The following is a 12,079-nucleotide window of genomic DNA, read 5'->3' as shown; positions in this document are numbered from 1 at the left end:
CTCAGTGTGGAAAAGACCTATTTTCACCCAGCCGTCTCAGCATGTTCGGCCCTTTCGTAGACGCCTGGCATGTGACCCTTAGTGATCTGGAAAAAAATGGAATTTCTCTGATCCGCCCCCTTTTGTTTACTGAGGGCGTCACTGGCGACGCCATAAATGAGGTCGGTCGATCAGAAAGCCATGGCTCAAAGTCAGGACCCAAACATTGCCACTAAAGATCCGATTCCAATCTATGCTCTAGAGCTCCCAGAGACTATTACGAAACACTTGGTCTCGTCCAGACATTCCCCTGAGTTCCCAAGACACATCTTTCTGGACCTGGGGAATCCTTGGGCTTGGCGTCCTCTGGCTGGGCAGGACTTTAATTGTCCTGTAAACACCAATAGTTAGAATCTTAAATCACACAGCCTGTTGGCTGCCTTCTGGGCATGGCAGCAGGAGTAAGAGGACTCTGGGTTTTCTAGTGTCAAAAAAGTGTCCAATGCTTAACTGTAATCTAACCTTAATATAACTCAAATTTAAATTTAATCTAACCTTAATGTACCCCGAATCAAACATAATCTAGTCTTAATCTCACCTAAATCTAACTTTAATCTAACCAGTCTGAATTGATTCTAACCTTCTTCTTACCGTAACATAACCTAAATCTAACCAAGATTTAACTGTAAGCTAACCTGAATTTAATCTTTATCTAACATAAATCTGACCTTAATCATCGCACAAAAACAGTTTTCTTTTACATCTGATTTCTTTATCAGCGTGTTTTCTTCTTTATTCTTCATTGCCCGTCTCCCTCTCTGCTGATCACCTGACTCTTGCTTCCCACTGTTTCAGGCCACATTAGGCGCCATGGCAACGGGCCATCAAAAGCAATCGTCTTGGAAACGCTGTCCGGGTGTGTGTGCCGCTGACTGCTGCTTACAGATAAAACTATCCAGAGCAGCGACTGCCAATGTGCTCGTGAGCAAGTTGACCTGTTCAGTTCATTTTCAGCTGCTTCTTTCATCAACAAACGATCTGCTGAGTCCAACAGAAACTCTCTTATCCCTGGTTCGTATTTAGACCCCTAACATCAACAAGACAAAACACACCAAAACACCAAGCTTCCTGTCGAGGTAAGGTCAGGTCAGGAGAGAATTAAATGGTTTACAGACTTGCTTCAGCTTCACCTGGGGAGTACCATGGGATTACTACTGTGCCGTTTTATGTTCTTTTAATGAAGATGAATTAGATGTTTTAGGAAATAGATCTTCATTATTCAGATTTCTCCAGTCCTATCACCACCACGCTGGATTACGTCAACATCCATGAAACTTAAACAGCAGCGGAGTCAAATCCACCGCCGGCATGAACCTGATCCAAGTTCACAGCCAGACCTGGCAGATGGATTGTCCCACGGGTTCAGATCCACAGTGGCGGATCACACAATCGTTTTGGGGGTTCTGGAGAGGACGGGACGTTGGACAGCTGAACCTCGATTTAGGAGGACAGTGTGGTTTTCGTCCCAGTCGTGGAACAGTGGACCAACTTTAGACCCCAGCAGGGTGTTTGAGGGGTCAGTTTGTCTAACCAGTCTGCTTTGGCTTTGTGAACTTGGAGAAGGCGTTCGACTGTGTCCTTTGGCAGGTCCTCTGGGAGGTCCTCTGGGAGGTGTTCTGGGAGGTTCTCTGGGAGGTCCTCTGGGAGTACCGTAGCCACTTATACAAGCGTGTCAGTGCTTGGTTCATGTTGCTGGTAATAAGGTAAATTCATGTCCAGTGAGGGCTGGACTCTACCAAGGCTGCCCCGATTCTGTTTTTAACTTGTCCTACTCCCAGACCATGGTCCTCTGCTGGAAAAGGGTTCTGTGAGTTGGAAAGGGGTCAATCTGACCTTCATGATGACTTCATCAAGTGAAGGAGTTTCAGGTCTTGTTCACAAATGAGGGAAGAATGAATCAACATGTGGATCGGTGCAGCGTCTGCAGGGATGAGGACTCTACGTCGGTCTGTCATGGTGAAGAAGCTGGAAGAAGCTCTTGATTTACTGTTGATCTACGTTCTTAACAACACTTACAGTCTCAAGCAGAACCGCTTATTGCTATAAGCGAACTATGCAAATCCATACGGCCCCATTAGCCACAGGAGGCCCTGGAGCTGAATGTTCAGCCTCATCCAAGAGAAAATAGAATGACTTGTTTTTAGTCTTTATATGCTTAAAAATTCATTTAGGATTTAAGAATAAGACAAGCCGAAATGACCAGTGGTGTTTTTGTGGCATCATTACATCAAAACCCCTGGACGGAAACCTATTATTCCCATTAGTGAGGACATGGATGGAAACCATGGCATCAAGAAGAAGTTGTCTTAGTTGGGCAGAAAAACGTAAGAAGAAATGCAGCCCAAAGGAAAAAGGTAAGGCAGCTGTTAGTTATGGGGGTGGGGGTAGTTGGCTTATAACCGGCCGTGAATAGCTGCGTTATTACACTTTATAATCCGGCTTGTTGTCACTGATAATAACCTGTAAATACATACTTTTAATCAAGAATTTGTTGGTGGGTTTAATGTTTATACCCCTTTTTCCCGAGCGAGCTGGGGGTTTGCAACAGAGTGTAAAGCTAAATTAGCCAAAAACACCACAATAAATTAATGTCCACATGCTTCCAAAAGCCCCTCCCACAGAACCCTACATGGTCATCAGACCATCATTTCCAGTTCCCTGTGTGAGCCCCCCCCTCTCATTCACTAAGGCACGAGTTTAACAGTCGCCACAGTTAAGTTTCTTATTTTCATCTACTTGTTTCTGTTGTTACTGTTCACATTTTGTCTTAGCTTTTCTTCTTAGAAGTGCTCTTGATGATTGTCTGCTTTGCTTCCCTGCCAGACCGGAAGCTGTTTTCTGTTTTCACTCCAACTTCCCCTCCTTCTTTCCTCCGTCAGAAACAGCATTTATATAAAACTCAGTTCAAAGTCCTGCTGTCTGTCCCACCCGTCTGGCTCGCATCGTAGTTTCCGTTCCTTTAGAAGCCATCTTGGCTTCGGTCGTGTGGTTCTCCACACAGACCACAGAGGTCTGTTCGGAGAACCACACGACCACAATCCCCCCAAACAACATAGTCATAGAACAACACAGCAATGAGGGAAACAGGTGAAGGACCAATGGAGGAACCAGGACTGGATGCTGGTCTGCAGAACAAACAGAAACTTGTCCTGGAACTAGACGGTGGTTTTACTTCAGGTTTTTTATGTCTCTTGTTTAGAAGTTTGACTGTTTGATGTGGAAGAGAAAATGTGAAACACCCAGTCAGTGTGTTTGTGTGCCGAGTCTGAATGTGCAGACTCCACTTCCTGGAGAAAATGAGGGCAGCGGTACACCGGGCTTCCAGCGAGAGGGGGCACCCAGAGTTCAGCAGAGGGGGGGGGGGGGGGGGGGGGGGGGGGAGAAAGAGAGAGAGGGGGAGAGGGAGGGAGAGAGAGGGAGGGAGGGAGAGAGAGAGAGAGAGAGAGGGAGAGAGAGAGAGAGAGAGAGAGGGAGAGAGAGGGGGAGAGAGGGAGAGAGAGAGAGCTGAAAGAGGGAATGAGATCAACCAGCAAAAATGAGTGTGTGTTTACATCTTTTCATGCCGCTGTGTGTGTTCCTGCAGAACTCTCCGGAAATCCTCTTACCTCTCGGAGCCTCGGCGGTGGCTGCAGTGGGAGTTCTTGCTCCTCCTCCTCCTCCTCGCCTCCCCTCACTCTGCTGGCAGTGCTCCCATCCTCCCTCTTCTTTATTCCTCCTCTCCTCCTCCTCCTCTCCTCCTTCTCCATCCCACCCTCCGTCTCCCTGCTGGCCGTCTGCCGGCTCTTCTTCATCCTCTCCTCCCTCTTCCTCCCTCAGCTCCAGCTCAGAGAAGCGCAGCATCGCCCGCTGAGACACGACAGCAGAGAGAAGAAGCTGTTTGTCCAGGCAGAAACCAATCAGCTCTCTTACAGCCGATCACTTATCAATTGATTGGCTCATTATGTGATCTCATAGTGTTGTTTGACACCAAACTCTTAGTTGGTGATTCTTCTGTGATGGATTAACTCGAGTTACCAGAGGGTTCAGAAAGTTTATAGACGGCAGGAAAACTCCTCTCAAACTGGTCAACAAACATGGGCGACACTTCTCTAACCACTGAAGCCAGTCGGACATCACGGGTGTCAAATATTCCGACCTTTTCCTACATTCTCAGCTTTAAAAACATGGAATACCTGAAAGTTTGGGGAGATTCCCTCACATATGTTGTTACAACCTTTAGCATAATCATTTAAGATATTCTCAAATCATGAAAGATGTCTGGTCTACAAAGAGCAAAACAAACACAGGTGAAAGTTAAAAGAAGTCCAGATCATGGCCCACAGTAGTCCATCACATCATCAGGGCTCCCCAAGCTCATCCTGAACCAGCCGACTGAAAGTTCACAACCTGAAAACTGGAACCAGCAGCTACTGGTTCTTCATGAACCATGACGTCATCAGTGGACAAAGGCTGGGGTCACCTGATCAGTGCCACAACCAACCAATCAGCTTCAGGAAGTGACGAAGGAACACCATGACAGTACAAAAAAGGAGTCGGGGCTGACGTAGAACTGGATGTGGTGTTACATGTCCATCTTTAGACCTGCTGAACAGCCACCGCAGCAGCTACCACCGAAGAAGAAACCCTCCAAGTCCCTCCTCTCTTGACTATGTTTATTTTAGGAAACTGTAGGTCAAAATGGAACCTGACGACTTAAGTATCGGCTTTCAGGCCCAAATCTCCAAGATCTTTGTCTTTGCTTCTGTGGAATAAAGTCCTCCCACCCGGGTTCTGGTTAAACTGGTGTTGATGTGGGCTTGTTCACCAGAAAGCACCAAAGTTCTAAGACTCCAGAATGGAACCAGAACCAGAACCAGATCTGTGTCTGTCTCAAAGCACTGTGGCAATCTCTGGAAGGTTCTGGGGAAGACTTTCCAAAGATCCTTCATGGGGTTCAGCTCTGGACTCTGTGGTGGCCGATCCATGTGTGAACATGTCTCCTGTTCCCTGAACCACTCTTTTACAATCTGAGCCCCATGAATCCTGCATTGTGCCATCAGGGAAGATGGAATAACCTGCTCATTCAGGATATTCTGGTATCAGCTGACCTCATTCTTTGGACACATGTTGCTGATCCTAGACCTGAACCTAGACCTGAACATAGACCTGACCAACTGCACTAACTCCAGACCATAGACTGCCCCCACAGGCTTGTACAGTAGCACTAGACATGATGGCTGCATCCCTTCGTCCTCCTCTCTTCTTACTCTGATGCTCCATCACTCTGGACCAGGGTAGACCTGGACTCATCAGACCACATGACCTTCTTCCAAGGCTCCAGAGTCCAGTCTTTAAGCTCCCTAGCAACCTGAAGCCTTTTTCTCCGGTTAGCCTCACTGGTTGGTGGTTTTCTTCTGGCTCCACAGCTGTTCAGTCCCTTGAGTTCCTTCACATTGTTCATGTGGACACGTTCTAACTTTCACTATTAAACATGGTCCTGAGCTCTACTGCTGTTTTTCTTCCATCTGATTCCACCAAACGTTAAATCATCAAAGATAATCGCCCTTGCAGTAATTATCCAATAGGAGCCTGTTATCTATTTGTTTAAAGTATAAGTAAACCCCCTACTTTTTGCAGAAATTCATTCACTGCCAAATTGTGAAAAATGCCAGAAACTCCAAGTTGTGGCAGTGGTCAGAGGGCGGAAAGTGGGCGGGTCATGAATACACAGGTAGAAAATACTGAATGACAGCATTCAGCATCAGCAGCTCAGCAGCAAAATCCGTCCCATTTCTGCCATATTTAGTCAAAAGCACTCTAAAGTCTACAAGTCAACAAGTTCACATCCGTACGTATGTGTTGGATAGCGCCTGCAAGGCGAGGACCCGCCTTTTTCATCTGGAGGGAGGGGGCTCTGAGGTTTTAAATTTTCCTATGACGTAGAGGGGCACCACGTTTACCTCTTCGTCATGAAAAACAAACCCTAGACCATGACCATGGCAGGGGTGGTGGTGGTTGGGGGCGGGTGATTTTTAACGACATGAAAAAAAAGTAATACTATGCTGTTTACAGCTAAAATGACATTATAAGGATCCACTACCCATTTAATTAAATCCAGGTGGTGCCTTGTTTGATGGGCAGTGTCATTTTATTACTTCCATTTCATGTGTTGAAGTTTCTTTGTGTTTTAGTCGGTATTAGTTTATATTCTGAGTGGATGAATATCTTTCATTACTTGAAGCCCTCAAGCTCTTCTTCATCCTGCCGTCATCTTCCTGCATTACCTCATCAAAAGCTGTTTTTCCAGGAACAGAACTCCACCCACGTCTCTGAACACATCTCTATGTAAATATCTATCTATCTGTCCGTCCGTCCGTCCGTCCGTCCATCCATCCATCCATCCATCATCCATCCATCTGAGAATAAAATGCTGTACGTTCCTGTGTTTCACCCTCAAAAGTGATCAGATGATCTCGTTTCTTGGTCTGGGTATGACCCTGGTAACCGTGGTAACTGATGGGAAGCGTATGTAAGTCCTCCCCCATCTCCAGCCTGACCTGCTGGTGATCATCACACGCTCCACTCCACCCTGACCACAAACCCATTTTAATAATTAATGACCTGTAAAACGATCCACAAATCAGCCGCCCGGAGACGACGGTGGCCGGAGACGACGGTGGCCGGAGGCGACGGAGGCCGGAGGCGACGGAGGACAGTTAATGTTATCGCCGCTATCATGAACAAACAGCCCCAAGCTGAAAACATCCCGATGTCAGATTCCAGCCAGACAACAGAAGAGATGAAAGCTGATGCTGGAATAAACCTGCATCTTTATTATCCTCTCATCCGTTTATGAAATGAAAATGAAATGAAAAATGAAATGAAAAATACTTTATTAATCCCTTTGCAGGGAAATTCATGTTTTTCAGTACAACCCATCCAAGACTAGACAAAACAACATATGATGACACAAACAGAACAGGCATACACTGACGGAGCAGCCATTTCTACAGCGCTCCTTGTCTTAGATATAGATGAAAGGAACATTAGGGAGTAAGATGTAGCTGAGAGGATAAAAAATAGGCATCTCCACACTGGGCCTAAGGGCCCATTATTGAGATACAAAAAAACACTCCTCAGTACATACAAAAACATAACTCAGACAATCACAACATGAGAAACACGTGGCGGGGGGGGGGAGGGGGGGGGACTCCCATCGCAGCAAGTGCAGACGCAGCTGCATTCTCAGAGCGCGTCCAATGAACCCACTGCCCGGGAGTGGAAGGAGGTGGAAGGACAGCAAGGCAGTGAATAACGGGGAGGTGTATCTGTAGTCATGTACTTGAGTGTGGTGCGTGTGTGTGCGTAGAAGTGAGCATATGAACTTTGCCCCAGTTCTCCCTCACAGTCTCTGCCACCTGATGATAGTGGGGCATCCTTGAGGCTGATCCAGGTTGAAGTCCATCGCCCGTGAAGAGGGTGAGGGGAGGGTGGGGGACTGAGCGTCCATCAACAAAACATTCCAGGGAGCTTCAGCCAGCCATTCAAGGCCAGCACAGGGAGCCAAATTTGATAACAGCATTTGTTTTGGTTCAGGCCAGAGCTGTTTCGTCTGCCTTAAGTCTCTCAGTGGTCCCACTGGCGACTCCCAATGATCCGAATTTTGGGTCAATTTCCATCCAGCCGAGCTGACAACTTCTCCAAGTTGGTGACCACCTCACGTACAAGCCCAGAAAGCGCAACCAGTTTGCCATCCAGAACTGGAATAGCCTCCAGTTTACGATTCAGCTCCTGTACCGCCACAGCCTGATTGTTCGTAGCTCGGCACACACCCGCACAGAAATCCGGCAGCTTGCCAGTGACTGCCGACAGTGTCCGAATTTTGCGATATGCCAGGAAACCGCCCGCTCCAAACAGCAGAAACCCAGTTATCATGAAACCGAATGTATAGATGTCCTCCACGTCCTCGACAGAAAGAATCGACAGACACATGACTTTCCACGCTCCCCAGGAATCCATCACATATCCAGCCGAAACGTTCCGCCAGGGCAAGCAGGCTCCCCCACGCCTGTTTTCCGGTTCGAATAAATTTGGTCGATTGCATTTAGGGACCAGCTGATCAAATCCATATCCAAGATTTTGTTTTGGAAGGAAATGCAGAGAGAGGCTCAGAGAGATGGACAGGACAGTAGCAGCAGGGCAGAGTGAGAGGGAGGGAGAAGAAAAAGCGTCTGCCTTGGTTGAGAGCCGGAAGTAAAGTCTGGAGTCACTTTCCCTTGAAGGGGCTTCAGCCCCTAAATCCGAGATTTTCGATACCAGGCAGCATATAAAACCTTTTCCTGGTCATACCGAGAGCTGTGGGGATTTATGGTTTTTTAAAAAGATGGTCCTATAACTGACAGAAAATAACGTCACAACCTTTAGAGTCAGCCAATGGTCCAGGTTCAGATTGGATGAGAAGTTGGGATTTACTGAACTAGACTACAACGTTGGGAAGAAGTCCCCAACGATGCGACGACTAAACAATAACCAGAGAAGCATCCGAACCAGCTGTTATCTCTGAGACCAGGTTCAAGTTTGACGCTAAGAAAACTGGGCTGTATCATACTACTGATGCACGATATCTGTATCTGGCTTAAAAAATTTAATTCAGACTTGACACACAAAACGGAGCAATACCACCAGAAAGCACGGGGGCAGTGTTGAGCAGAACAGCTGACATGCAACCAGTGAAAGAAACCAGAGAAGAAGAGGAAAAGAAGTGGGGAAAAATCAGAAGAATGAAAATGTGGTCGAAATTCTGAGTTTTTGAAGAAAAGCTATGCGAGTGTTTAGGACGTGTTGGGCGGTTGGAAACAACTTCATAGTGACGTGTTACTGCTGCTAACAGTGTCTGAAACTGACGTTGGACTGCAGGACGCTGAACTCAGCACTGCCCTCTAGTGGAGGAATTAACTCAACCATGGTAATGTAAAAGACGCATGGAAGTATGAGGACAGCGACGTATGACAACCCTAGAAACGGATGTCCCTTTTTACGTACGTCAGGGAGTATAAATGGCCTTTTAGAGCGTAAATCCCAGACCATGAATCAGTTTTCTCCAACCAACAGAAGCCTGATAAACTCCTCATGGGTCAGGATGTTGCAAGCTTTTATGTCCTTCAGAAGCTGCTGTAGCTGCCGTCCGACTCTTGTAGGAACAGCAGAGTAATGGTATATTCAGGGTGAACATCGACTGTTGAGCCTGGACTCCTCGATAAGCCACCTCCTTCCCCTGAGGATTAGTCATTTTCACAGGTTGAGACGCCAGAGACGTAACCAGCAACCATAGGGACAAACACGACGTGAAGAATTTAATGCAGGGGTGCCCAAGTTCGGTCCTCGAGATCTACCATCCTGCAACTTTTAGATGCAACCCTTCTCCAACACACTTGAATCAGATGTCATCTGCATGTCATTCAGCGCTGCAGAGGCCTGGTAACGAGCCAGTCATTTGATTCAGGTGTGTTGGAGAAGGGTTGCATCTAAAAGTTGCAGGATGGTAGATCTTGAGGACCGGACTTGGGCACCCCTGATTTAATGATTCAGACTTTAAATTCACAATAAGGTTGAAACTCATGGAGCTGCGAGAGAAATGTTCTTCATCATTTATTTATTCTTCCTTCAACATGAAGCAGCAGCTGACAGCGAAATACAACAAGTCACTGGTGGTGAGACGTGGAAGCAGAGGCAGAGCAGGATTTCTTTAAAATTCCTCCTCCACCTGCCCGGGGATGGAGGAAGACGATGACAGGGAGGTGAAGCAGCAGTGGAAATAAAGAGAAAGCTTTGGAGTGAGAGATGAGGAGAAAATCACAGAAAAGGAAAATGAAGGAAGAAGGAGGAGGACACCATTTTCTTGTCTCTTTGAGCGAAACCATCATGTTAACAGTCGCCTGGAGCCTTGCAGAGTTATCCAAACCTGACCTCAGTTCAACCAGACACATCTGCAGAGCAGAGGAGGAAGAGGAGGAGGAGGAGGAGGAGGAAGGCAGCGGCTGTCCTCCTCCTCCCCGACCACTTCTTACTGAGAGAAGCACTGAAAACTCAAAACAAGTCTGTACAGCTTTCTGGACTGTGGCCTGTCCGGTCAGTTTAAGACCGAAACGACGTCCACAAAGCAGACGTCAAGCAACAGATTCCAGGCAGAGATCAACGATCTAACCCTTAAAGAGACACTGTGTAAGAATTACTTCCCTCTAACGCTGGATATCACGTTCTAACGTTTAGAGGATTCTAGCGCCTCCCTTTATTTAACGCAACAATGGTAGCCAGCGAGTCTAAAAAGCCTCGACGACACAGATGAAAGCATGTCATGTGATTTGTGTTTAGATTTTCTCCGGGGACGGATCTCGTCGGGGAAACTGGCCTCTACACAGCACCAGGTTATTGTCCCAGTAAAACCAGCTTATAAAGTCCTCCCACTGGCTTTTAGTTCGGCTTTACCGCAGCTGAAAGCCGGTGTTTACCGTGACTATGGAAGCGACTAAAGGCCCGTTAATCGTCGCCGTGCTCATACTTCCACACTTCTTTTACGTTTCCATGGGTAATAAGTCAGTTCATCCACAAGTGGGCAGTGCTGAGCTCAAAATTCACTCTGCTTTTTGCGCCTGGTTGGTGGCGTAATGCACCACTAGAAAGTTGTTTACAACAATCCAAAAACACCAAAAGAGGAAGAAGAAGAAAACCACAGAGTGGAAGCAGCAGTTTCTCTTAACTTCTTCTTCAGGTGCTTTTATCTAGCGGTTCTTCTTCTTGTTCCTCTTCTTCTTCTCTGGTTTGTTCCTTTCGGTGGTTGCGTGTTAGGTCAACACTGCCCTCGTGATTTCGGGTGGTGTTTCTCCATCTTCTGTGTCAAGCGACGGATCGCTTAGAAACAGACCAAATGACATGTGAACCGTCACCGAAGACGGACGAAACGGTCCGACAGTCTGCACATTCATCTTCTGCGTTGAGCATAAATGGACCTTAACACCACATAAACACACACTTTTGTACCAACAATGCTGGTGTATTTTAAGATCTACTGTTATATTGCCCATGGTAACCATGGTAACCATGGTAACGAGCAACACATCTAACAAAACAAATCTTTCTCTTCATGAGCTCCTTCCATCTGGGGAAGGCTAGCCTGATGGTCCTCCTTCATGTGACGTCTGGGCACCTTTAAGTCCGTTTTCTCTTTCTTGGCGATGAATAAAACTCCTGCATTTTTGTGAATAACAGATTTTCCAGCTTGCCGGGGTAGTAAGCCTCTCATTTATCTCCTCCTGCACTGTCCGCCAGCTTGCAGGAAAAACACGTAGTTGGTGATATTTGTCCCTTGTCGGCGGCTGTAGTTTCAAGATGGCAGACCACCATGGCGCTTCCCTACCGGCTTACCCATCATATGAATAAACAAATCTACAATTCTATGCTTACAAAAATGGTCAGGTCATTATACACCAGTGATAACAGACACGTAGTGATCGATTTTGGCCAATAAACAACAGAAAATATTACAGCGTCCCTTTAAAACTTCAAGTTTTAGGTTTTTCCTGTTTGATCGGCCTTCTTTTTAAAGAAAACTGCATGTAGAATCTGAAGCTTTAATCCCAGTCAGCATCATGATGTTTCCAGCCTCAGCTGTCAGACTGGGAGGTAAAATGATGTAAAATGAATGTATGAATAGATGTAGCAGCATAAAGGTCGACCAGAAGAAGAAAGCAGAATTTATTACTAACAGAACTTTGTAGAAATAACACACAGATCAAAAGTGACCAAACCTTTTCTCATCTCATCGTTCTCTCAAGTCTTGGCTTTCAGGAGAAAAAATATTGTTATTGAAACAAACACACAACAGAAACTATTTCCATGTTTCCACTTTTTCCTCATTTCCAGTTATTCCTGCTACTATTTACCTGCTATCCTCACTAAACCAACTCCAGCTCAGCTGCTTTGTGGCGCCACCGTGCATCAGAAACGTCTTCTTGGCTTTATTCCAGCCATAGAGGAGCATTATTTTTCTTCTTTTCACACACAC

General features: G+C 46.4%; 2 protein-coding genes across 2 annotated transcripts in view; both read right to left on the bottom strand.

Annotated features, from left to right (window-relative positions):
• LOC121635255 (NLR family CARD domain-containing protein 3-like) overlaps positions 1–12,079 on the bottom strand; it is a 1,000,352-nt gene that overhangs the window by 464,041 nt on the left and 524,232 nt on the right. The window lies entirely within an intron of this gene.
• The window catches only part of LOC121635914, a 100,138-nt gene that overhangs the window by 39,879 nt on the left and 48,180 nt on the right, over positions 1–12,079 (bottom strand). The window contains exon 6 of the mRNA XM_041979331.1: positions 3,645–3,885. Within this exon, the coding sequence (XP_041835265.1) occupies positions 3,645–3,885 (241 nt within the window). The remainder of the gene's footprint in view (positions 1–3,644; positions 3,886–12,079) is intronic.

The sequence above is a fragment of the Melanotaenia boesemani genome, chromosome 24 (assembly GCF_017639745.1).
Source record: "Melanotaenia boesemani isolate fMelBoe1 chromosome 24, fMelBoe1.pri, whole genome shotgun sequence".
In the NCBI taxonomy this organism is placed as follows: domain Eukaryota; kingdom Metazoa; phylum Chordata; class Actinopteri; order Atheriniformes; family Melanotaeniidae; genus Melanotaenia; species Melanotaenia boesemani.
Note: the sequence above shows the minus strand (reverse complement) of the source record. Positions and strands in the feature narration are given on the sequence as shown.